Source organism: Podarcis erhardii, assembly GCF_964252035.2.
Source record: "Podarcis erhardii genome assembly, chromosome: Z".
In the NCBI taxonomy this organism is placed as follows: Eukaryota; Metazoa; Chordata; class Lepidosauria; order Squamata; family Lacertidae; genus Podarcis; species Podarcis erhardii.
The window spans coordinates 33,464,058-33,491,399 of NC_138504.1; the positions used below are offsets into that span (position 1 = coordinate 33,464,058).

A 27,342-nucleotide genomic window follows, 5' to 3' on the forward strand; every position below is an offset into this window, starting at 1 on the left:
GTGTTTGGAGAGCACTGGGTGCACCTGGCGCAGTACAGTGGTACCTCGGGATGTGAAAGGGATCCGTTCCGGAGCCCCGTTCGCATCCTGAGTAGAACGTAACACGTGACTGCGCATGCGCGGGTCGCGTTTCGCCGCTTCCGTGCATGTGCATGACTTCATTTTGAGTGTGTGCGCATGCACGAGCGGCGAAACCCGGAAGTAACGTGCTCCGTTACTTCCTTTAAAAAAATAATAATATATTTATTAGGTTTTTATAAAAGAGAAAACACATAAGAACCAAAAAGGTAAAGAAAAACAAAAACATAATCAAAAATCCACATAAAACCGATCAGAAAAACAAAATACACATAAAACAGACCAGGAAAACAAGATACAGGAAATATAAAATTCCTTCCAACAATAAAAAAAGAAAAAAGAAATAAAAACTCCAACTTTTAAATTCATATTTGATTAACTTTCTTTCTTGACTTCCTCACGCCTCCCTTTTTTGTACTCCTCTTTATCCAATCAGATACAGCAAATCCTTACCCTCTTTCATAACTCATTTCTAATTATTAAAATCACTCTATTATGTCTCCAATCTTTCCTGTGCTCCGTTACTTCCAGGTCACCACGGAGCACAACCCAAAAATACTTACGGTAAGCTGAAGCTACTTCAACTCAAGGTATAACTGTATTGTCAATGATGACTTGCAGCAGCTTTCCAGGGTTTCAGGCAGGAGACCATCCCAGCCCTACCTGGAGATGCCAGAGGGAAATTGGACTAGGTACCTTTTGCATGCAAAATTAATAATAATAATAATAATAATAATAATAATAATAATATGCTGTACCACTGAGCTACAGCCCTTCCCATAAAAATAAATACGACTCTAGTCCTCATGGCTCTGAAATAAGGACAGATTTAAATAGCAATATAAGAAGCTGCCTTATCTCAAGTCGGATGCTTGGTCCATCTAGCTCAGTACTGTCTACTTTGACCAGCAGTCACTCTCCAGGGTTTCTGGCAGTGGGGTTCTCTCCTAGCTCTTTCTGGAGATTCTGGAAATTGAACTGGGGCCTGCTACATGCAGAGTAGGTACTCCGGCACCCAGCTGCATCCCCCAAAACAAAGTGAGATAGTAGTTATCATAGTTCTGAATCAAGGACTGAATTAAATAAGAACATAGAAAGCTGCCTTAGAACTGAACCAGACTAATGACCAGGTGTCAAGAGGACTAAAGATCAGTACCAGAGACACTAGACAACAAGTAGACCGTGACTCTTAAGCTGAAATAAATAAATTCCTGAAACAGGAAGTCATTTTATACTGCTTCCTGCCCAGAAGGAGCCAACGGTCAGTCTGGGCAGTGTCACTCTATGGAAGGTTCTTCATAGTGGAGAAGATGCAGTGACACCGCTTGCCATTTGGGGTAGCAACCCACAACTCCTGCACATCGCAGAAGAAAGCGAGAAGTTGTGGGATAGGTGGTGTCACAGCTCATGTCCCCTGTCCTATTTTGAGACTCCTCCTCTTCTCACCGCTACCACCGTTTGAGGGTGTTGTTCCTTCTGCAACAACAATTCTAGAGAGAGCAAACATTTTCAAGGAGTCCAACCAACAGGCACCAGGACTGAGCAGCAGTTTTCTAAAGAAACTTCATTCAGAGGAGCCTCCTGTAATCTCTGCTAGAACTCAAAAGTGAAGACCTAAGGAACTGCCTAGGTAATGCGACTTAAGGGCAAATCCTCAAATTGTCAACTTCTTAGCATTAAGGGAGTATCAACAAATTACAAGCTCTATCATTACAAGCATCTTGTAGTGGATTAATTTGACCTCAGCCAAACCAGGCAAAATAGCAGTGCAATTTAAAAAAAAAAAAAGCAGAAGGGGGAAAAAAATCAGATACCAAAATAGTCCATCCTAATATTTTCCAGTCTGCAAAAGTGGTTTGGTTGCAATTTGGAAGCTAGTTTGTTTTGTTTCTCTTGCCTGTAGACTGTCAAGTCTGCTGCCAATAAATCCATATTCTCTCTTTCTGCAGAAATCTATTTTAACAAAAATGACAAAGCCTTTCAAGTACCTCTCTTGAGCCCATAAAAAGGAAAAAGAACAGGACAAATAATGTCAAACCTTGTTTTCCCATTTGTTATAGATCTTAAAATCTGGGTGCTTTTTGTATCTACTTTTTGTAGGTAAGAACCCCGGCACCCTTCACTGGAAGTGCAAGGGCAGGGATCACTCAGTTTGGAATTTAAGAATTAATTCTGCTGCTGGGAAGTCAATTGGCCAAGAGTGGAGCGGTTAGAAGTGCTGCTTAGCAACCAGGGAAGGTGCAATGTTATTTTGTGAGGTACCCGTGCTCTGATTGGTTGTGTGGCTGAGAGGGAGTACCCCTTCCCATGTCTGGTTGAACGTCTCCTTGTCATGTACAAGGTCTCAAGGAAGACAGAACATCTGTTTCTTTCTGCTCAAATTACATGCCTTGTTTCCTCAGTAAAGTTTTATCAGCATTTCTTTTCTCTCTGGACTCAGTCAGCATCGTTTAAGTGACTTTGCTAGCACCCTCATGATTCTGGCTGGGCCCCCCTGTGACATACAAATCCCTTTCCAACCATTTATCATATGGCCTCCATCAAGCATGGGGTTATGAAAGTGTGTTAAGGCGTAGAGATGAGTGAAACATGCCCCCCTGCATTTGCACAGGTATTTCACACACGTACACACTTTACTGATAAGTAAAAATGAGTAGTGGTTTTTGACAATACAGCTTCAAACCTTTGCTATGGGCAACTATGATGATAAACCATAGACTTGGAAAGGAGTCAGAGGATCACCTAGTCCAATGCAGGAATATGCAGCTATCCCATACAGCGCTCGAATTTGCAACCTTGCCATTATCAGCATGATGCTCTAACCAACTGAGCCATCCATATCCTTATGTTCACAAGTCAATGGCACCACCAAAAGCCCTCCCTTGATCTCCAGTCCATACACAATCTATTTGAGAAAGGTCAAGGCTGAGTGACTAAGCATCTGCTTTGCATTCAGAAGGTCCCAGTTTGAACCCCAAAAGACTCTCCAGGTAGGGCTGAGAATAGAAAGAAAAAAAATAGAAATAGAAATACTTTATTGTCACTGTACCACTTGTTTACAGTGAGATTAAATGAGCCCCCCGCTCCCTCCCACAATCTCTCAGTCCTTGTTACACTCTGTGTGCTGTCCTATGACCATCAATCCTGAACTAACGTCAGCTGCAATGTTGCTGTCTTCCATTCAGCTGCCTCACGGCTCACAGGTAGAAACTGTTCTTTAACCTGTTGGTGCGGCTTATCATGCTTCTATATCTCCTGCCTGAGGGCAGGAGATTAAAAAGGTGCTGAGATTAAAAAGGTGTGAGTCATCCCTGAAAATGTTCCTCACTCTTCTTAGGCAACGGTCTCCTGCGATGACATCTAGCAGACTCAGGGGACAGCCCATGATATCGTGTGCTGTCTTCACCACCCTCTGTAGGGACTTTCTGTCCATGGCTGTCAAACCAGTGTACCACACCATAATACAGTATGAGAGAACACTTTCTATCATGAACCGATAGAAGGAAATCATCAGTTGCTGTCTAACATTGTTCTTTCGCAAGACCCTAAGGAAATGAAGTCTCTGTTGGGTCTTCCTAACCACCTGGGCTATATTGACCTTCCAAGTAAGGTCTTCCCTAAGATGGACTCCCAGGAATTTAAAGGAAGAGACTTAACATCCTTATCTGAAATTCTGTAGAGGCTGGGAAGAGGTGTGTACAAAAAATGTATGTTTTACGTGCGTATGTTTTCATGCATTCTCTTGGATGGAACAGAGCTATGATTGACACATAATGGACATAGGTTGGCATGCCGTCCCTACGGCTGATGAGGAGAATAAAGTGAGATTTGAGTTCTCAGTGTTCTGTATAACAATGGGCTGAATTAAAAAGGAACATAGGAGGTGCCTTCAGACAGTCTATTTAGCTCACTACTGTCTGCACTGAGCGGTAGTGGCGACTCTCCAACTTTACAGAAGGAAGTGTTCTGCTGTCACACCATGAGGACACCACTGGGGATCAAACCTGGGACCTTCTGCATGCAAAGCAGATGTTCTTCCTCTGAGCCACATTCCTCCCTTTATCTCTGGTTAGCAAAAATGTATTGAGCTGACCCCGCACAAATTACTTGGAATCATATAATTGTAGAGTTGGAAGAGAACCCACTGATTATCTAGGCCAACCATCTGCAATGCAAGATTTGCAGCTCAAGAATCTCTCTCAGGTATTGTGTGGGCAGCCCAGGTAGTTTGTGGGCTACTTTGTAAGGTTGGCATGATCGACACCATAGTCGATCATAAAATTATAACAAGAACCATGCAGAGCCAGGAATCAGCAAAACACAATACCATTCCTGGTTCCCCATCACCAACTTCTCATTCCTACATGGCGTCCTGAAGCAGCCAAGAATAAGGCTCGGATCCTTTCCACATCTATTGCTGGCTGCCAAATAGAGGCTGGGAACTGGGATGTTGTTGCTGGCACCTCCCTGCCCGCTTCAGATCGATGCGGGAACCGGCTGTCTCCTCCGAACTGGCCCCTTGATCCAAAACAGGCTGCTGTTGTGATGGAAATTGCTAAGTTTTTGTTGGAGAAACGGAGTGGGTCCAGAGGGATCCCAAAAATGCCTCCGTCAGCCAAATTCAAGGGGCTCTGCACTGCCAAAGGCTGCCCAAACCCTGGTTTCATCTCTGTAGCTTCTCGGGAGTTAAGTCGCAACCCCTGACTCTGGTGTTTTCGTTCTCTGTTCAATTGGATATTAAGTTTCCTTCCTTGGCATAAGTCTCCATTTGCCATTGGGTTTTGGTTTCGGCATTTAATCCAGGGATTCAAATTTTCCCCGGCCTCCAAACCATCAAAACAGCCCCAGCGAAACAGGCCGTTTAATTTTTCAAAATCATACCGGTGTTACACATTGAAGAGCCCCCAAGCCAAGCATGAGCTTATTCTAAGGAGAAATGTGCCTAAATCTGTCTTCCAGTTTCCCCAAACTTTTCACTGTCATATAATTGTACAGTTGGAAGGCAACTCCAAAGGTCATCTAGCCAACCCCCTGCAATGCAGGAATCTCAGCTAAAGCATCCATGACTGATGGCCATGCAACATCTGCTTAAAAGCCTCTACAACCTCCCGTTCGCTGCACAGTCGAACAGCTCTTGCCCTCAGAGAGTTCTTCCTTATGTTTATTTGGAGCCTTCTTTCTTGTAACTTGAATTCATTTGATATTTGAAGATGGCTATCATATCTCCTCTTTTCTTCTTTTCTTTTCTTTTCTTTTCTTTTCTTTTCTTTTCTTTTCTTTTCTTCCAGAAGGCTCATTGACCTCATGCAGCAGGGCTCGTATCCTTTTTAATAGGGGTAAGCAGGTATGCTCAATGAGGGAGGGAGGCTCATGACAGTGGTTCTCCCCCAAAGCTCCTCCAAACTCAGATACTCACGAAGCTCACTTGAAAAATTAGTTGATCAGGCCAAATTGTCTTGTTAATTCAGCAGTCCTAGACTACGGATGGTCTCTGGTCTTCCAAAAGTTACTAAGGAGGCTGGCCAATTAAAGCAAGAGATACCTACACTCACCAGATTATTCCATTCTTGAATTCTTTGTTAGGGGGTGGGGTGTGTGTGGAAAATACAGCCTGCTCAGATGCCCGGTTTGCTGTGTTCCAACCAGCCAAAACAAATCAAATTAAATGTCCTTACACTTGTTTTGACATTTTTCCACCGTGAGTCATGAATAGCCAAAGAGGGCCATGGGGGTGGGGTGGGGGGTTAAGAGGGAGGAGCCCCAGATGATTGCCAGGAAAACAGCTCAGGAAATTTCTACACTGCATGCACACTTAGAGTATGTTTGGGTGCAACATATTTCTAAATTCGTCGAATCAGGAACTCAAAAAGCAAATTAGTGCCTTCCAATGAAATCATCACAATCTAAGAGCAACCCAAACGATCAAGGGAATGGATTTTTCAGTTTGGAGAAAAGGTGAGTAAGACGCAACATGACAGAAGTTTATAAAATGATGCAATGCATGGCATGGAGAAAGTCGAGGGGAAAGTTTTGCTCCCTCTCTCATATTACTAGAACTGGCAGACATCCAAAAATGTTGACTGCAGGAAGATTCAGAACAGATTAAAAAAAAAGCCTTCTTCAAGCAATGCATAGTGAACCTATGGAACTCCCTCCCACAAGAGGCAGTGATGGCCAACAACTTTCAAAAGCTTTCAAAGAGGACTGGGCAAATTCATGGAGGAGAGGGCTAATGAGGGCTATTAGCCAGGATGGCTGTGCTATGCCTCCATGGTGGGAGGCAGCAATATTTCTGAATACCTGTTCCTGGAAACTGCAAGAGGAGAGAACATTCCACTGAGGCATCTGGTTGGCCACTGGGAGAACAGGATGCTGGACCCAATGGGCCACTGGCCTGATCTAGCAGTATCTTCTTTCATTCTTACATTATTTCTGAATAATCATGTATTTATTCATGGAGGATAAGGCTAGCAATGGCTGCTAGTCACAATGGCTATGCTCTGCCTCCACAATTAGAGACAATCATGCTTCTGAATACCGGGAGGCAGAGCACAGCCATTGTGGCTAGTAGTCATTGATAGCCCTCTCCTCCTCCACAAATTTGTCCAATCTTTTTTTAAAACCAATCTAGGTTGGTGTGCAGGGATGTGGGTGGCGCTGTAGTTTAAACCGCAGAACCTAGGACTTGCCGATCAGAAGGTCGGCAGTTCGAATCCTCACGATGGGGTGAGCTCCTGTTGCTCAGTCCCAGCTCCTGCCCACCTAGCAGTTCGAAAGCACGTCAAAGTGCAAGTAGATAAATAGGTACCACTCTGGCAGGATGTTAAACAGCATTTCCGTGCGCTGCTCTTGTTCGCCAGAAGCGGCTTAGTCCTGCTGGCCACATGACCTGGAAGCTGTACACCGGCTCCCTCGGCCAATAAAGCGAGATGAGCGTCGCAACCCCAGAGTCGGCCACGACTGGACCTAATGGTCAGGGGTCCCTTTACCTTTTTAGGTTGGTGTGCATCACTGCCTCCTGTGGGAGTGAGTTCCATAGTTGCATAACTAAGAACTTTCTTTTATGTGCCCTGACTTCAGCTGAGTGGTTGAGAGCCAGGAAGGGGTGGAGCCTTCTCTGTATGATGCTGGAGCAATGTCCCCATCCCCATCTCAAAGCTGTAGTCTTCCTGACTCAGGGAGAAACACACACACACGGTTTTGTTTAAAAGGGTTTCATCTCCTGAAATGGATCCAGTAGGAGACTGTGTGCCAGGGAGAAAACCATCCATCTGGCAGGAGATGGATTTTCCATGTTCTTGGAGCCGGTTCGTTTGCACAACAGACACAGGCAGAGAGGTAAAACGAGACACAGCCTTCTCTCCAAAAAGCCTGTGGAACTCATTAGGAACGCACTCTTACAGGCCCCCATCCTGTCCCTTGAGAGATGATGAACTTAATGCTTCCCATCTACTCTGAAATCTGCCTAACTCCAAGGAGGACTAGGCATGTCTCTCTTGGGATGGAGACTAAATGGGGATTCCAATTAGCCAATCCAAGGAGGTGTCCATTTTGATTATTTTGGGAGTGTTCCTTGGGAGGACAGCTGTTCATAGTACTTAGGAACCTGTCTTACACTCTTTCAGAACACTGATCAGTATTCTGTGCACTGACAGGTAGCATTGGATCTCCAGGGTTCCAGGCAGGGATTTTTTCCCCAGGCCTACCTGGAGATGCCATCAAGAACCCAGGCTCATCTGAATGCAAAGCACATGCTCCACTACTGAGCTGTGGCCCTTTCCCTAAAACTAAAGTAAGATCCTAGTCCACATGGTTCTTTCAAATGGCGACTAAACAAATCTCACTCCATTCCGTGACTATTTCTATGGTGACAGAGATGCCCTTTACTGTCACAAGAACAGGTAATTTTGTGCAGAGGGAAGAACAGAGAGAGGCTAATCAAGCCTATGAATCATGAATTATGATTCATGATTTTCGATTCATGATATTTATGAATTATGAATTATGAATCACGATTCATGATTTAGGATTCATGATATTTATGAATTATGAATTAAGATTCATGATTTAGGATTCATGATATTTATGAATTATGAATCATGAATCACGATTCATTATTTACAATTCATGATATTTATGAATTATGAATTATAAATCATGAATTATGAATCATGATTTACAATTACTGATATTTATGAATTATGAATTCTTTTATGACTTATGATTCATGATATTTATGAATTATGAATTAAGAATTATGAATTGTGGTTTATTTATGGTTCCTGATTCCTGATTCCCGAATCATGGTATTTATGATATTCATGATTTATAATTTATGAATTGTGAATTGCTTTTTATGAATTATGAGTAATGATTTATGAATTACTTTTTATGATTTATAATTTATGAATTACTTTTTATGAATTACCTTTTATGAATCATGATTTATGAATTATGATTTATGATATAATAAACCACAGGTCCTAGGGCTTGCCAATCAGAAAGTTGGCGGTTCGAATCCCCGCGATGGGGTGAGCTCCCGTTGCTCGGTCCCTGCTCCTGCCAACCTAGCAGTTCGAAAGCACGTCAAAGTGCAAGTAGATAAATAGGTACTGCTCCGGCGGGAAGGTAAACGGCGTTTCCATGCTCTGCTCTGGTTTTGCCAGAAGCAGCTTGGTCATGCTGGCCACATGGCCCGGAAGCTGTACGCTGGCTCCCTCGGCCTACAGAGCGAAATAAGCACGCAACCCCAGAGTCGTCCGCAACTGGACCTAACGGTCAAGAGTACCTTTATCTTTACCTACCCTGCCTATCTGACTGGGCTCCTCCTTACAGTTGGTTGGGGTTTATGTGAGCAGGAGGGCTTGCCTTATCTTTGGGGTGAGGGTAAATTCCACTAATTTCTGGTGTGTGTGGAAGTATATAATCCTGGTGGTGGCACAGGAATTCAACCTCCTCCAAGATCCTGTATTTGCTACTACTACAAGCTGTGGCTAATTTTCAACCATCAGCTCAAAGAGAACAATGACACACCTCAACGGTGTTTCAATCTCAGGAGCATAATAGAAGGGGAAAATTGGATGCTCCCACAGGCCAGTGGGAACCAGCTTACTATGTTTCAATATATGCTGTAAGTCACCCAGAGTGGCTTTGAAAATCCAACCAGATTGGTGGGTATTATTATTACTAATAATTCCACTCCCCACCAAAGTGGATGGTTTCTATATTTCTTAAAAACATAAGAAGAGCCTGTTGGATCAGGCCAACGGTCCATCTAGTCCAGCCTCTCACAGTAGCTAACCAGATGCCCCAGTGGGAAGCCCCCAAGCAGGATTCAAGCACAAGAGCCACTCTCCTCTCCACCTGCTTGTGGTTTTCAGCGATATCATCATGCTCATTTATTGTCAAGCATTAAATATTAGAAGCAACTCTGGAATACAGTGGTACCTTGGTTGTCAAACTTAATCCGTTCTGGAAGTCCTTTCGATTCCCAGAACCATTCGAAAACCAAGGTGTGGCTTCCAATTGGCTTCAGGAGCTTCCTGCACTCAATTGGAAGCCATGGAAGCCATTTTGGACATTCGGCTTCCGAAAAGCATTTGAAAACCAGAACACTCACTTCCGGGTTTGCAGCGTTCGGAAGCTGATTTGTTTGGGAGCCAAGCCGTACCACTGTATACATACATACATACATACATACATACAGTGCACCTTTGGTTAGATGGACAGTATTAGTTTCAAAATACATTAGAATATTGCTATTTCTGGAAACAATTGTATCAGTTGGAAAGCTATGCAATACAATATCTAATAAAAAAAGATTTGACCCATTTTCCCATGGTAAATTGACTTTACGGGGAAACCCAACTTTCAAAATTGGAGAAAAGATGGTGCTTGGATCAACTGATGCATGATGAAGATGAATTTTTAATGTACACTGTGTTAAGAGCTAAATATCAGAATATTATGTTTGCTGACTGGGAACAGTTGTGGACCACCGGTATGAAATTCACAGCATGCAATGCCTTAAGAGAGAATATTATGAAAATGATCTACAGGTGGTACATGACACCAGTCAAGCTTGCAAAAATATATCATTTGCCCGAGAACAAATGTTGGAAATGTAAAGAGAATGAAGGTACATTCTTTCACCTTTGGTGGACGTGCCCAAAGATTAAGGCTTTCTGGGAGATGATTTATAATGAAATGAAAAAGGTATTTAAGTATACCTTCTTGAAGAAACCAGAGGCCTTTCTCTTGGGCATGGTCGGCCAATTGGTGCAAAAAAAGGATAGAACCTTTTTTATGTATGCAACAATGGCAGCAAGAATACTTATTGCAAAGTATTGGAAGACACAAGATCTACCCACCCTGGAAGAGTGGCAGATGAAGGTGATGGACTATATGGAATTAGCAGAAATGACTGGCAGAATCCGAGACCTGGGAGAAGCGTTGGTGGAAGAAAATTGGAAGAAATTTAAAGATTACTTGCAGAAACACTGTAAAATTAATGAATGTTAAAATGATGTTGGATTGAAAATAAGTGGCATTCGCAACAAAGTTAAAAAGAGCATGCAAAAATGAATTAAAAATTGGTGAAATTATAGAGTTATAACATGTTAAGATTCAGAGCTAAGATAAATGGAAGAGGGTAAGGATTTGCTGATTTGAATACTTTAATGGGAATACAAAAAGGGGAGGTGTGAGGAAGTCAATGAAATAAGCTAATGAGTTTAAAGTTATAAAAAATGGATTTGTTTTTAACTTTCTTTTTTCTATTTTTCTATCTCTCTTGTTTTTGTACCTTGTATTTTTGTTCGAGAGTTTTCTCCTTTTTTTTGTTTTACTATGCATTTTTGTACTTATCATTTTGTAAAATCTTAATAAATATTCTTTTAAAAAGAGAGAGCTAAATATCAGCTATAGTATGCAACCCAATGGCAATATCTACAGCTACAACATTTCTTAACAACTTTGTTCAGCTTCTGAGATATCTGAGATACTAGAATGACTGGTTAAACCCTTTAAAACTAAAAAAACCCACCCCATGATTACTTGTTATAGATATTTATTATCAATAAATCAATTTGATATGCAGATGTTATGGAAGGAATGGAACTAATGTTCCTATATTGCCTAGTGTTTAAACTTCTATAACAAAAGTGTCCTTAAATTATGACTTATACAACAGAAAACAATATTTCAGATTTATTGGACTCCACTACGTTTGTATAGGAAAGGATTGTCTCAGGGAAATGGTGTGGGGGAGCAGAGAAGCTGTTTGTTTCACAGGCGGGAAAAGAAGGAAAATGAGCATCCAAAGAGGCAGCACCATGGTAAGGTTATAATTTCCATGGAACAAATTACACCCTTGCTCTCTCATTATCCATCAGGGAAACCTAACCTCCAAAACGCAGCCACAAGCCAAAAGACTGATGGTGAGCTGTGCTTCATGTTATCCATCCCCTGTAATGAGCCAATGCATGGACTGCTCTCCACTGGTTGCCAAAGGGGGTCTGCTCTGCCAGCACTGGTGTCGTGCTCAAATCCATCCTCCGGTTTCTCAAACATTTGCATCCTGAGAAAAGGGTTCCTCTTTCCCTGTCTCATTGGGAAATGCAAGAGCAGGGAACCAAGAACGACTCGTTTTGTTCCTCCATTTGCTTTTAGTTTATTAAAATTTGGTTTGCATTCCATAATAACTTTGGCCTGCTTTAAAAAAATTCTTAGTTGGTTTTAGGTGAGAGGATTGGACTAGGATACTCAGATCCTCTTCTGCTACCTGTTAAGTACAATTATGTGGGGCATGGAGAAAGTGGATAGAGTGGACCTCTCCTAACCCATGGACATCCAATGCAGCTGAATGCATTCAGGGCACATTAAAAAGTCCTTCTTCACGCAGTGCATAGTCAAAGTATGGAACTACCTCCCACAGGAGGCAGTGATGTCCACCAACCTAGACAGCTTTAAAAGAGGATTAGACGAATTCATAGAGGAGAAGGCTACTAGCCATGATGGCTATCCTCTGCTGCCACAATTGGAGGCAGCAATGCTTCTGGATCCCAGTTGCTGGAAACTACAGGAGGAGAGAGGGTTGCTCTTGTGCTTAGGTCCTGCTTGCAGGTTGACCATAGGCATCTGCTTAGCAACAGTGAGAACAGGCAATAGATGGGCCACTGGCCTGATCCAGGAGGCTATTCTTACATTCTTGTGTTCTCAGTTTTGGTGTTTTCATCCAAATGCCCGACAACGGCCTCTCCCAACACAAAAGTGCACACACACTCAGTGCTGCTGCCCTTGTGAGCTTCCTCACACTGTCCTCTGGTGAGAGCATAAAAAGTTACCATGGCTTTACCAGGAGATGCCAGGGATTGAACCCTGGACCTTTCTGTGAGTATAACAGATGCTCTGCCACTAAGCTACATCTCTCAAAACTAGCACAGGCTTCTCGTCCTCATACGTCTGTATAAACAGGAAGTGATTTAAAGAGAAATCTAGGAAGCTGCCTTATTTTGAACCAGAACTTTGATTCACCTAACTTAGCTTTGTCAACACAGGGCTGCAGCTTTCCAAGGTTTTGTATAGGGATATTCCCAGACTCACCTGAAAATGCCAAAGATTGAACCCATGATTGTTCTGGCCCACCCCTGGATTCTTGCCAAGCCGCAGAGGCATGGGGAAAGAGCAAGCATTTATGTATTGCATTTATGTCCTATTCCCCTGCTTTTCCTGCAAGGAGCTCAAGGTGGTATACATGGCTCTCCTCTTCCCTATTTTATCCTCACAACAACCCTGTGAGGTACACTAGACTGAGAGAAAGTGACTGGCACATGGTCACACACAGTGAGCTTTATGACCAAGTGAGGATTTGAACCCTGGCCTCTCTCAAGGTCCTAGTCAGACATTCCAACTACTACACTCTGGATTTTTCTCCATCTCCCTATTGCTAACCATTACACTCTAGTCAGTACATCACCAGAGGAGGCTTCTGAGCCTTCCTGGGTGCCACAAAATCCCAATTCCTTACGAGTCTGCCCTCAACTGGAGTAGATGACCATTTTTTCTTGAAGTGACAGCATTGCTTGGAGTCAGCGCAAGGCCGTCTCGACGCAATCATAAACTTTTCCAGAGGTAGAACCTCAGATAGATGACAACATTCATTTTTTTCCCAATAGGCAAAACGTACGACTCGCCACCTACACACACACACAGAACATCTTGGTGATTTGATCCAGATGCTCAAAGTGACTGACTGTTCCAGGAGAAAATAAGACCCTTCTTTCTTTAAAAAAAGAAAAATAACAATAACAATAGGGGGAGCTAAACCAAAGCAAAACCCCAATGATGAAAACCATAAATTACACCCCAAGCTTGTGGAGAGGAACCGTCCATTTCCCTGTAATGTAATGAGTGCCAGAATAAATGCTGGCGCTCGCTGTTTTAGTTTTTCCATCGCTCCATGTGATGTACTGGAGGCTTTAAAAAAAAGAGAGACTTCCTTAAAGGGCTTTGCAGGAAGAAAAGTGAAATCACTGTTGGCCGAAGTGGTCCAACACAAAGCCAAGGTCATAAATTTACTCCCTCTGGCAGCTAACTCAAGTGGGATGGGGGAGGAATAGCTAAAGTAGGTGTCTGGATCTCAACTCAACAGAGGGATGGAGGATGCCCCATTTCAGAGCACCAGCCTCACTGCCAAATTACAGCGATTGTTCCAAAACAGTGAGCTGGGAGAGGGAGAGTTGCCACCAGGCTGCAGAAACAAATGAAATGGATCATTCAAACACAGCTGTGAACCCAAAGCAGGCACCTGCAAAGAGGCTTCCTTCCACATCTATTTATGATGTCTTACCCTGGCCGTGCCCACTCTTTCAGCATATTGGGGAAGGGTAGTTCTGCTGGCATGTTCTCCTAGTTTGCCCAACAACCTTGTGAACACAGCCAGTGTGGTGTAATGGTTTGTTTGCTTGTTTGTTTTATTTCTCTGCCACCCTTCATCCAAAGAACACAGGGCGGTTTACAATATGAACACACGCACACACACACACACACACACACACACACCTTGTAATAACAAACAAAAACAATACCCCCCCACCACACAGTTTAAAAGGGCATAAATGGTTTAATTAGCCAAAGGCCTGGGAAAAGAGGAACTGTCAAGTATTGGATTAGGACCGAGGAGACAGGGTTCGTATTCCCACATTTGGCCATGAAGCAGACTTTGGGCCAGTTGCTCACTCTTAGCCTAACCTACCTTGCAGGGTTGTTTTGGGGAATGAAAAGGCTCAGAACTATGCAAGCCACCTTGAGCTCTATGGAGAAAAAGGAGGAAGGGATGGCCACTAACTTGGGTAGCTTTACTGAAGGACTAAACAAATTTGTGGAGGATAAGGCTATCAATGTCTACTAGCCACGATGACTACAATCTGCTTCCACAATTGGAAGTAGCAATGCTTCTGAATACTAGTTGCTGGAAAACAAAGGAGGGGAAGGGAAGCATCCTGCAGTGGGATGCTGCTCATCCTAACCCACCTCACAGGGTAGTCGTGGGGATTAAATGGGGAAATGGAGCTCCTTGGAAAATAAATGTAATGAATAAATAAATCTGGTCAGCCACCGCGAGGACAGGGTGCTGGATTACATGGGCTACTACCAACCTGATCCAGCAAAAAGGCTCTTTTTATGTTCTTGTGGAACCTCCAAGGCCAAAAGCAGTCTATCCAGAATCCTAGATTCTGTGTGGTATTTGGCAGCTGTGAGGACAGAATGATGCCCTAGATGGGCCATTGGCCTGATCCAGCATACTGTTCTCATGTTCTTTTGGGCATGTGGACAAACACAGATGTGGCTTCCCTAAATCTACTGAGACTGTGTGTGTGTGTGTGTGTGTGTGTGTGTGTGTGTAAGCCAGACACTGACATTGAAATCACCCGTGCAAGGTGTGAACTCCACCGCTGAGATAGAACAACCCCTTCCTGACTCCGACAGCTTAGACTTTTCAGTTATCTGCTCACAGTGTGTAATGCGGAGATGAGGCTTCAAGAGAATTTTATGATCTCTCTTAATGAGCTCAGAGCGTCTCTCCTAGACTGGTTCAGGCTGAGCGATCCCATTCAGTCTGATAATGACACATTAATCTGACAGGCGGATGAGTCCAAATAATCCCTGCTATAAACCCATTAAACTATGACAGATGGCAAAAAGGGTGGTGCATTGGGTGAGAATAGAAGCTTGTGAACAGGGACAATGAAACAGGGAATTATTGACTTTAGCCATAATTGTGGGTTTTATAAAGTCAACCATCTCCTCCCTCCCTTGATATAATATCTGAAGAATTGGCAGAATTGCAGCTGGGAGATGGGGTGTGGGCAGATAGAGGATTTCAACAAGACACACCCAGTGCATGGCAACTGAGAAAAAGAAAATTCCTTGCTAGGGATCATTAGAAAAGGAATCGAAAAATAAAACAACTGTGATTCCTGCATTGCAGGGGGGTTGGACTAGATGACCATTGGGATCCCTTCCAACTCTTCAGTTCTATAATTCTATGGTCTCGGAAGTCCACTTACCTTTCATAGTCGGATGTCATTGCAGCCTGACCATGCCCACATCTGCAAGCTGGGAAGGTTGTCTAGGTGGATTTGCCTGCCCAAAGTTTGGCCAATTGCAGGCAAGTGTGAGGTGGAATTCCCCATGGGGGCAGACCCAACCAACCAATAACTGCCACTTGGGTCTGTACCCAGGGGGGATAAATTGAGGCCTGACTAGGCCTCCTTCTCACTTCACCATAAACAGTTCTTCCACCCTCCCTTCACTTTTTCGTAAGTTTCTTTCTGCAGACTAGACTTTGATATGGCACTGTTGGCCGCCATATTCAGGGCCAGGTAGGAATATTTCCACTTGGCAAACTGGCACCAGCCATTGGGTTTCCACCTACCTCGTAGCAACAGAACCCCCAAGTGTCCCTGCTTTCCAGGGAACAGTCCAAGATTTACAGAAACCATCATAGCTTCTGATTTGATCCCGGAATGTCCTTCTCCTTAGGATGTCCCTATTTTCATCAAAGAAATGTTGAAGGGTATTGAGTTATGCGACCTCTGAGCCAAGGAGATAAGTAACTATACAACCTTTAGAAGACATCTGAAGGCAGCCGTGTACAGGGAAGCTTTTAAATGTTTAATGTTTTATTATGTTTTTATATACATTGGAAGCTGCCCAGAATGGCTAGGGCAACACAGTCAGATAGGCAGATAAAGAAAATTCCTATTCTTATTCTTATTAGTTAGGACAAATGCAGCAATTGTCACAACTTTGTGAGGTTAGGCACTGGGTAAGCCTAGTCTTGGTTCGAGAAGAGGTTGTAGCACCTGCCTGCCCCTCCGTGGTTAAGGGTATCCTGGTAAAGGGATCCAGGAAGAGCTGCTTCTATCCGAATGCCCAGGTGCGAGCCAGGGCCATAGCACTCCTTCCAACTGGGACCCCTCAGATGTACCCCTATTTGATGTAGCTCATTAGGGCTCCCTCTAGTGGTAGTTCACCCTTAGATGCTCTCCCAGCAGAGGCATTGGAGGGGATGGCTCCACCCTGTGCCTAAGCCAAACCATTCACATCTGTAATCAATAAAGTTGTGGCCTAATTTGAACCCAATCTACAGTGGTACCTTGGTTTAAGAACAGCCCTGTTTATGAACTACTCGGTTTATGAACTCCACAAAACTAGAAGTAGTGTCCCGGTTTGAGAACTTTACTTCGGTCTAAGAACGGAATCTGAACGGCGGAAGGGCACCGGCGGCGGGAGGCCTCATTAGGGAAAGCGCACCTTGGTTTAAGAACGCTTTTGGTTTAAGAATGCACTTCCAGAATGGATTTAGTTCATAAACCGAGGTACCACTGTATATATCTTCTGTCTTGTCTGGTTATTTCATAATGAGGGAAACAACAGTCACAGGGCCTTGGCTGTGGTGGAGTCTCCCTCCTTGGGGTTTTTTAAGCAGGGGTCAATGGCCATCTGTCAGGGATTCTTTAGCCGGGATTCCTGAGTTGCAGGAGGCTGAACTAGATGTGACCCTTGCAGTCCCTTCTAAGTCTTCAGTCGTATGATTCTAAAATACTGTATTTACGCAAATCTAATAAGCCATCAAAATCTAATGCGGACCTCCATTTTCAAAACCTTGAAACTGAAAAAAAGTATTTGCTATTGAATGCAAATGTGCCATCAAATCTAATGCACACCCTATTTTTTTGTGACGTAATTTGGCCAAGACACATTTGAGTAAATACCGTAATAAATATATTATACAAAGCAGTGAAGCTAGATAAGGGCAACCAAAGTGGTCTATAATCATAGGAACGTAAGATGAGCCCCCATCCTCTATTGAGATCAGAGGTGAAGATTCTGCCCAACGTTGAGGGGGCTGGTGAGACCGACCACCACCGCTGTGAGGCCCACTGAGGCTTCCACCACTGCAAGGCCTGTCAGGCCTGCTGCCACCACAGCGAGGCCCTGTGAGGCCTACTGTTGTCACAGGCCCGGTAAGGCCTGCCACTCCTGTGATGTCCAGCAAGGCCTGCTGCTGCTGCTGTGAGGCCAGCTCCTCAAGATTGTGGGGGCTCAGCCCCATTCCAACAGACTTTGGTGGGGCTGAAGACACCTCAGACCTATGAGTTGGTGCCTTTGATGTCAGAAAAAAACAGTTGGAAAACTCTCTTTTCTCCATCAAGCCATTAGCGACAGGGTGGACAGATGAAGTTTTTATGACAGCCCAATGGACACAGAGCTTATTAACGCTATTATTATGACCCCTCCTGTCAAGCCAAAAGTTAGGCTGCTTATTTTAGATACTGGCCTGTCTGACAAAGCCCTCAGACAAAGGCTTCAGGAACTGTCATCTTAAAGCTATCCTGACACTAACAGGAAGGGGCCTATGGAGAACAGCAGGGGTTCCGTTGGTAGAGCATCTGTTTTGCGAGCAGAAAGCCCCAGGTCCAATCCTTTGAAACATCTCCCGCTAGGACTGAGAAAAGACTGGAACCCTGGAGAGTCCCTGCCAGTCAGTCCATTTGATGCTATCCTTCCTTCAGAACTGCAAGAGATAGGAACTTTATAGGGTTCAGCGGCGGAGCATCTTCTTAGCATGCAGGTATGAGGTTCAGCCCTTACTGTCTTCAAGTGGGGCTGGGAATCCTGGAAAGCCCCTGCCAGTCAGGTTCAATAATATTGTACCATCAATGGTCTGACCCAACAGAAGGCAACTTCCTGTGTTCCTATATAAACCCTGAATGAGTGAGTTAATGAGCTAAGGAGCACCGATCAGCAGAGATAGTAGGTGGCAGCTTGAGAGCTACCAACAGATTTTTGTTGTTGTTGAATCCTCATTCTAGGTGACATTTGGAATTACCAGCAAGGAAGAATTTCTATTTCAAGTCCATTTCAGAAACTCCCTTGACTTACTCTTGCAAGTTATTGGTAGACTTTAAGTGCAGACCTGTTTCATATCTGGACTTCACCACTCTGCGGCTTAATATTAATGGACAAATGCAAGCATGTCCTAGAGAGTCAAACTAACAATCAAGCCACTACTGTTCAATCAACCTGGCACAGTTCTGTAATATACGCAACACTGATAGTACATGGTTATAGGCCTCTGAGGACATCTGGCAACTGAAATGACTTGCAAGTTAAAGGCAATTAAATGGACATTTGGTGCTTTTGCAGGGTGGGGGTGGCATGGTTGAATACTGATTGCTACTTCTTGTATAAATATGTGGAAATAATGAAATATGGGTTGTAGGGAGCCTCCATGCTCTCCCAGCTACACCAGCATGAAGACCTGGCAGGGCTTTTGTTTCATTGTGAACACACATTGACCAAAATAATGATAATGAATGAGTAAATGCTTGCAAGGTAGTTTCTGGGTGGTGGTGGGTGAAGCAATAAAATGTATATCTTAAAAAAGCGAGGAGGAGGAGGAAAGGAAGGGGGGGGGGGAGAGAAGGAAAATATAGGTGTCTGGTTGATACTTAAGACCAGCCAGTTTGCAGGGAATAAGTCTAGCTTTTGGGACAGTGATGAAATCTGCCGCCTGAATCAGCTGCCAAAACCAACCTTGGCTATTCAGCTACATGGTCATAAGCATAAAAATGGTCCAATTTGGAGGATCCTGTTACAATATGATGGAAATCAGCACCAAAATACATTATCCTTTAATGGAATCTGCTTCCTCATTAGTCAGCTCGGCCAAAAGGTATGTTATTTTATTTTATTTTAAAAACAGCCACCATTATGGAACAAGTCTGCAACCATTCGTGGTTAGAAAGATTCTAGATTTGTTTAGGGTATCTATGTGTCCTGCTGAAATGATGTTGTTTTTGTTTATTGCTTTATAAAAAGAATGGCTTCTAAGTGCTCTACACACACGAAATTAGTTATAAAAATCATACATAATTAAATACTCCATAAAACAGTTCCATCAGGTCCTTACAGATCTTGCCCTACAATAATTCACAACAAGGAACTTTATGTCACTGACTTAATGTCACTGACTTTATGTCACTGACATGGTGACTTTATGTCACTGACATGGTGAATGACAGCCTCTGGAAAAATACAAACCCTTCCGCTCTGCCTGTTCTCGCTCTTATCAAGGCATCCTGGGTACATCTAGATTGGAGCTTCTTAGACTTCCGGGTTGGCGCCATCGCCGAATGGCGGACTTCCTCCGAGCTCCAGAGGGAGCCTGCTTGGCAGGGGCTGGGTTCTACCGCGTCGGCTTCGCGGGGACCCTCAAAAACCATGGGCGCTGAAACCCATGGGCATGGTGACTCAGCGGGCACCGTTTGCGCCCCCCCGACCCGCGAAGGAGCCTTTTTAAAGGCTGCGGAGCGGGTGCCGGGGGGGTGGTGGTGCTATGAGTCCTCCGCTTCCCCTACCGAGCGAAGCTGCATGCCATTTGGCGGAGAGCGCTGACTTCTTCCATTGAAAATTTGGATTAAAAAGAATAACCCGTGAGTAATTGGAAACTGGACTTAAAAAGGGAAAAAAAATTAAATTCGGAGCGAGCGGGGGAGGTGCAAAAAGGAAGTCCGCCTCCCCCCTGTCGTAGAGGATTTAAAGCAAAGGATTTAACAACTAAGATCGAGTGCTACCTTATTTTGATAAAGTCACTAATTTCACGATGGAAAATTATAAGACTGGGCTGGAGGAGAAAAGTAGAATGTGAGCTAAAATGCAACCCACCCCCCGGGAACCGGGAGCGATCCACGAGAGCGCCGGGAGAGGAGAAATAGAGGCTTTGACAGCTGTCAAAGGAGCTGTCAAAGCTGAAGAATAAAAAGAGAACTTTGTTATGAGGACTTTGCCGGTTACATTTGTTACAAATTAGATATAAATTGTTTAAAACAAGGCATAATAAGTTACTTTGACTGTTGGGTGCGATCTGGAAGGAAACTGAGTTACTATAATCCCTCTAGAGGGGCTGTGGGACACTACAAGTATTGCTGGCATGGAATTTGAATTGGACTTTTTATCTCCTGGGAAACTGCAGAAATGGAACACTATTTTGTCTACAGAGGTCTCTACACTAAAGGAGACAATAGATTTATCTATTGAAGAATGGAAGGGATTTGACGTAAAGTTTTGTTCCTGAATAACAAAGCCTCTGTAGGGGATTTAGAAACTTTTGGAATTGGAACATTTTTGCAGGACAGCAGGAAAAGAAACTAGAGGAAAGTGAGGAGAGAGAATAATAAGAACAACATGAACAACAAGAATTGGGCAAAGCTGGAAGTGGGAACATTTGGGACATCCAGATTTGAAAGGTCTAAAGAAACAAAATTGGAGTTTTTACTCTTAAATACAGAGATCTGGATGGGAAAAATGGACCTTTTTGAGATAGAGCTTTTCCAAGATTGGACGCTTGAAACTAAAGATGATCAAAAAGACGGCGAAGACTATTAAAAAGACGGCAAAGTGGACTTGTGAAGGATTTCGGCCTAGATGTGGGATCTCCAGGATGACAACAGGCATTGATGGACATTGGGGAACGCAACCGGGAAAGGGGGGAGGGAAATTTGGAATCCAAAGGGTGTTAAATTATACTTTATTCTTTATTCTATTTTCTTCTATTTTAATCTGTTCTGCATATTAAAGAGGGGAACTCGTGGAAGGGAGCGGGGTCGATTTTAGGGGATGGAAAAACATTCTTAACATTCGGTTAACTATAATAAGTTTAAAATTTGGGGTAAGAATTTGCTGAATCTATTTGAAGGAATTGGAATACAAGAGGGGGTGGGGTGGGGAAGTCCTGGCAAGATGCTAATGAAAATAAGGTTATAAAATGGATGTTTTATTTCTTTTCTTTTTTCTGTTATATTTGAAAATGTTCAATAAATATTATTAAAAAAAAAATAGATTGGAGCTTCTTAGAGGCTTGTGGGAGAAAGCTCCATGCCATGAGCTACAGTGCACCATTACTGACAATTAAGGATCACACCTTCCACTGGACAGATCCACATGGAATGCTTGCTTTCGTACACAGCACACACCTTTCTGCTAATCACATGTGCTGGAAAACACAGATACCTGATACTCTAGATAACTATCCCTCCATCAGTAGTGTCCCCTTAGGTGGGGTGGGGTGGAGCTGCCCCCCACCCAACACAGGGGTTGTTATAGTTAACCTGGACAGGGCTAGGAAAATGCATTTCTGAATCATAAGCATCCTTCCAGATTTTGGTACCTCTCTCCCTCCTCATCCATTTTTCCTCTCATGCCATGTCTTTTACAATGTGTGCCTGAGTGCAGGGACTGTTGTGTTCTAACCATTTGTAATGTAAGCCACTCTGAAATAAAACCCCCCCAATATTGGTGACCCCTCAATTTCTGATCTGAAACATTCTTCTCCAACAGAAAGAAAGCACCCTCAATATTTCAACAACCTGAAATGCCATTCTGGCTTCTCAGTAGCTCTTTTCTCTCTCACGCTTACCTCAAATACTTCTTCATCCAAGATCCTTGTTCCAAACACAATAATGCCATTGACATCGATGATGGGATGGTCACTCCGGTCCAAAAACTTTGTAACCTTCTTTTTACAATCCAATATCAAGGTAACGTTCTTCTTGTGGACACTGATAGCTATCCGATGCCACCTGGGAAATAAGAAGCCCCACCGGAACGTTAAATGGAGACTCCGAATCTTATGAAGAGCCTGTTTCTCCAGGAGGACAACCTGTCAGAATGCCCACAGTCAATAAAAGACAAATTAATAGAGGACAAGGCTATCAATGGATAGAAGCTATGATGGAGGCTATGCTCTGCCTCCATGGACTGAGACAATAATGCTTGTGAATGCCAGTTGCTGGAAAATGCAGAAGGGGAGAGTGCTCCTTTGCTCAGGTCCTTCTTAAGAACAGAAGAAGAGCCTGCTGCATCAGGCCAATGGCCCATCTAGTCTAGCATCCTGTCCTCACAGTGGCCAGCCAGATGCCCTCAATAGGAAACCTACAAGCAGTTCCCACAAGGGCACTCTTCCCTCCTGTGGTCTCCAGAAACTGGTATTTGGAAGCATGGCTGCCTCCAGCTGTGTAGGTAGAGCACAGATGTCACAACTAGTAGCCACTTACAGCCTCATCCTCCATGAATTTGTCCAGTTCTGTTTTAAAGCTAGGTGATTGGTAGACATCACCCCTTCCGGTGGCAGTGAGTTGCACAATTTAACTACATGCAGCATGAAGAATGGCTTTCTTTTATCTGTCCTGAATCTTCCAGCACTCAGCTTCATTGGATGCCCACAAATTCCAGCGTTATAAGAGAGGGAGAGACACTTTTCTCTCTCTGCTTTCTCCATGCCATGCATCATTTTATAAACCTCTATCGTGTCTGCTCTTCATCATCTTTTCTCTAAGCTTAAAAGCCACAAGCGCTTCAGCCCCACAAATGCTGCAGCCCCACAAATGCCACAGCCTTTCTTCATAGGGAAGTCGCTCCATCCTCTTTTCTGAACCTTCTTCAACTCTACAATATCCTGGAGGCATCTCAGTGGTCATGGTTGGAGGCAATAATGCTTCTGAATAATACCAGTTGCTGAAAACCAGAGGAGGGGTGAGTGCTCTTGTGCTCAGATCCTGCTTGTGGGTTTCATCCACAAGGTTGGCCACTGTGAGGACAGGATGCAGGACTAGAAGGGTAATTGGCCTGATCCAGCGGGCTATTCTGCATTTGTTTTGGTTCAGGACATGGGATGAAGAAATGACCCCTGGCTACGTCCTCTCCCATTTCTGTTTTATTAGAAATCTTTGACACCCCTCTGTCTCACCCACCTGTTCCAAGCCAGACTTACTTGCCATCTGAGAGGTTGATGCCCCGGAAGAGAGGGTAGTCCTCAGGGCCTGGCTTCCCTGTGTGGTCCTCGTATAGGAATACGGGAGACCTCCCAATCTCCACACCAATCTGCTGTATGCCTTGCTCATTGTAGATAGACACCAAGAAGGACTGGCCCCCTTTCTTTGCTTTTACAGTGGTTAGGATCGAGAAGTCTTCAGGGAATGGAGAGGCTGGCATTGGAAAAGGGGGGCGGGAGAGAGAGTGGTTAATTCCCTGCAATGGAAGCATAACCCCCAAACCACAATATTGTAAGATTGGTGACAAAGGCCTCTTGCTTAGGCGGCCTTTTCAAAAAGGAAATGGGAATGAGACCAAATATCATAGAATGATAGAATTGTAGATTTGGACCCAAAGCAATGAGTTCAAAATGTGCAGAGAAGGCAGTGTTCCTTGGGGGAAAGCTGTAATTCAGTGGTCGAGCACCTGCTTTGCACGCAGAAGGTCCCAGGTTCCATTCCCAGTATCACAAGCATGAAGGGCTGGGAGAGATCCCTGCTTGAAACCTTGGAAAGTCACTAGCTGTCAATGATAACAGTACAGTGGTACCTTGGGTTAAGTACTTAATTCGTTCCGGAGGTCCGTACTTAACCTGAAACTGTTCTTAACCTGAAGCACCACTTTAGCTAATGGGGCCTCCTACTGCTGCTGCGCTGCTGGAGCACGATTTCTGTTCTCATTCTGAAGCAAAGTTCTTAACCCAAGGTAATATTTTGGTGTTAGCGAAGTCTGTAACCTGAAGCATATGTAACCTGAAGCGTATGTAACCCGAGGTACCACTGTACAGTGGTACCTCTGGTTACGAACTTAATTTATTCTGGAGGTCCGTTCTTAACCTGAAACTGTTCTTAACCTGAGATATCACTTTAGCTAATAGGGCCTCCCATTGCCACTGCACAATTTCTGTTCTCATCCTGAGGCAAAGCTCTTAACCCGAGGTACTACTTCTAGGTTAGCGGAGTCTGTAACCTGAAGTGTTTGTAACCTGAGGTGTTTGTCACCCGAGGTACCACTGTACTGAGCTACATGGAGCCATGTTCTGACTCAGCAGAAAACAACTGCCTACACTGTGTTTAATCCAGCTATTCATTCCAAACTACAAGGACCAGAACATTTTTTAAATGTGTGTGGGTGTGGGGGAACCATAGCTCTCTGGAAGAGCACATGCTTTGCATGCAGAAGGCCCCGGGTTCAATAGCAGGTAAGCCTCCAGGTAAGGCTTGGGAAAGACTCCCTCTCTGAGACCCTGGAGAGCCGCTGCCAGCCAGTGTAGACAGTGCTGAGCTATTTGGAGCAATCTGCTAGCTTGACAGAAGGCAGCTTCCTATGTTCCTGGTTATTTCAGTCCTTTATTCCGTACCATGAGGACTAGAATCTTTATTTATTTTTAGAGAAAGGGTCATAACCTCAGTGGTAGAGCACCTGTCTGGAATATGGAAAACGGTTAGCAGTCAGTATAGACAACTGAACTGGGAAGCCCAATGGCTTGACTTGGTGTGGCAGATTCTGGTGACCCTATTTAATTCAGCTCATGCTTCAGAACTATGAGGACTAGAATATTATGATGTCCCTCAACTCTTCTGAGTTTTTGCATATTTTGGGGTAGAGCTTTGCAGAGCAGATTGACAAGAATTGGGTGACCACCCGTCAGGGATTCTTTGAGTCCTGCCTTGCAGGGGGTTGGACTAGACGACCTGTTGGAGGCTCTTCCAAGTCTACAATTCCATGATTCCATGAATTCAAGCCCTGTGTACGAAACCCATCAATAAGCAAAAGTGCCTTGTTTAGACCTTGGATGTGTCAGTTGGCCAGCTGCCTAGGACTTTCTGAAACCGTTCATCCCTTTTCTTCTTTAATAACACACATCATCCCAATAACTAGATGTTACTCTAGCTCACAAGCAAGCAAATGATGGGATGCTAAAAGAAAGACAACAGAAGTAATTGCAGAGCATCTCCAAGGGAAATGGAGGTTGGGGGATTTGAATATCAAGGGTGTCGAGATGGGGAGATGAAGACAAAGCCACAGAACTCTTTCTACCCAAGCGCCCTCTGCCTCATAGCATATTTTGAGATAATTAGAAGGTTTTGTTCTCCTAAGCTGGTAGTTTTAGGGTCTTTGCATCCTGTTGCATTAGCCACTGCCAGCGTGGCAAAACATGGGGAGTGGGAAAACACTTGTGGCGTTTTGTTTTGAAGAATTGCAACACTAACTCACAGAGAGAAGCCACCGAGACAGTTTTTACACATGTATCTTAAAGGCTTTCAAATTCCCCAAATTTAAAAGTAACAATAGATTAAAAACCTCTCAGCTTCCTAGAGTTCTATTAGATAATAAAACAGCTTCCTCGGGCTCCTTTTTAAATTAGACATTTTTCTCAGAACCATGAGGACTGGAATCTTGTTTTCTTTTTTTTTAAAGGGAAGCTGTAGCTTAGTGGCAGAGCATTTGCTGTGCATGCAGATGGTCCGGGGTTCAATTCTCAATGTCATCTCCAGGTAGGGCAAGGAACGTCTTCTGTCTGAAACTGTGGAGAGCTGCTTCTAGTCAGAGTAGGTAGATGGATGCATGGTCTAACTGTATAACCTCAGAATAAAAACAGGTCTTACCAGGGTAGAGCTGCCTGGTTGGGGCACTCAGCTGTGCGTCCTTGGTCACACGGTATGCCACATCTGCGCCTTTCGAAGACCTCCTGCTTGTGCAGAAACCTGTTGTTTTCGATATGCCATCGGGTAAGTTGTGAAAATCTAATACCTTCAAGAGATCTGCAGGTTCAGCTGTAAGGGGGGGGGGGAGAAGAAGCACCGGGATTAAAAGGTGAAAAGAGATTGCCATTTGGTTATTCCACATAACCACATGCATGAAACAGAACAGCAACAAAAGCATCAAATAATTTATTTCCAAGGAAAAGAGAGAAAGGGTTGTATCCAAATAGGTTTTATCCAAATAAGAGCAGACCCAGTGAAATTAAATGGACCTAAGTTAGCCATGCCCATCTGTTTCAGTTCCTCTGCTTTGAGTAGAACCAACATTATGAACATAAGAAGAGCCCTCCTGGATCATCTAGTGCAGCATCCAGTTCTCACAATGGCCATGCAGATGCCCCAGTGGGAAACCCTGAAACAGGACCCAAGCGCAAGCTAGTGGCCATCAATAGCCCTCTCCTCTATGAATTGGCCCAGTCCTCTTTAAAGCCATCCAATTTGGTGGCCATCACTGTCTCCCCGGGGGAACAAGATCCATAGTTTAACTCTGCACTGTGTGAAGATGGACTTGCTTTTGTGTGTCCCGAATCTTCCAGCATTCAGCTTCATTGGATGTACATGATTTCTAGTGTTATGAGAGAGGGAGAAAAATGTTTCTCTGTCCACTTTCTCAAGGCCATGCATCATTTTACAAACTTCTATCATGTCACCTCTTATTCTCCTTTTGGATGCAACCCAAATCTAATAATCAGGTGAAAGTTCAGAAGCAAGGTAAACGGGGCTAACTCAGTATAGTGAAGTGACTTCTTTATTTTGGCTGAGGAAAATAAATTCTCCTTCTCGCTGACACTTTTCCTCAGGAACCTCAATATGTTGTAAGCTTTCCCTGGCCTTTAAATGCATTAAATATCCCAAACCCCAGTGGTTTCCATTCAACGGAAGAACAGTGTTCCCTCTTTTCAACGACTTATTATATTCCCTATATAGTTTTCTGTAACAGTTTTCTTTTTTAAAAAGTTTTTGAAAACAAAAACTACCCCCCAAATTACAAACAAATATTTGCATTTCTCTTTCTTTCTTTCTTTCTTTCTTTCTTTCTTTCTTTCTTTCTTTCTTTCCTTCCTTCCTTCCTTCCTTCCTTCCTTCCTTCCTTCCTTCAAATGTATCCATTTCTGCCAAA

General features: G+C 43.8%; 1 protein-coding gene and 1 long non-coding RNA gene across 4 annotated transcripts in view; one reads left to right on the forward strand and one right to left on the reverse strand.

The window, feature by feature from the left end:
• The window catches only part of COL5A1 (collagen type V alpha 1 chain), a 181,835-nt gene that overhangs the window by 115,895 nt on the left and 38,598 nt on the right, over positions 1-27,342 (reverse strand). For all 3 annotated transcript variants that reach the window (XM_081846883.1, XM_081846885.1, XM_081846884.1), the window contains exons 2-4: positions 26,067-26,234; positions 23,417-23,630; positions 22,064-22,226 (exon numbers count right to left, since the gene is read on the reverse strand). In XM_081846883.1, the coding sequence (XP_081703009.1) occupies positions 22,064-22,226; positions 23,417-23,630; positions 26,067-26,234 (545 nt within the window). The remainder of the gene's footprint in view (positions 1-22,063; positions 22,227-23,416; positions 23,631-26,066; positions 26,235-27,342) is intronic.
• On the forward strand, positions 1,593-19,567 carry LOC309333653. Its single transcript, XR_014152644.1, has 4 exons — positions 1,593-1,708; positions 5,367-5,396; positions 5,937-6,033; positions 18,459-19,567. It is a non-coding gene; the product is annotated as an uncharacterized lncRNA (long non-coding RNA).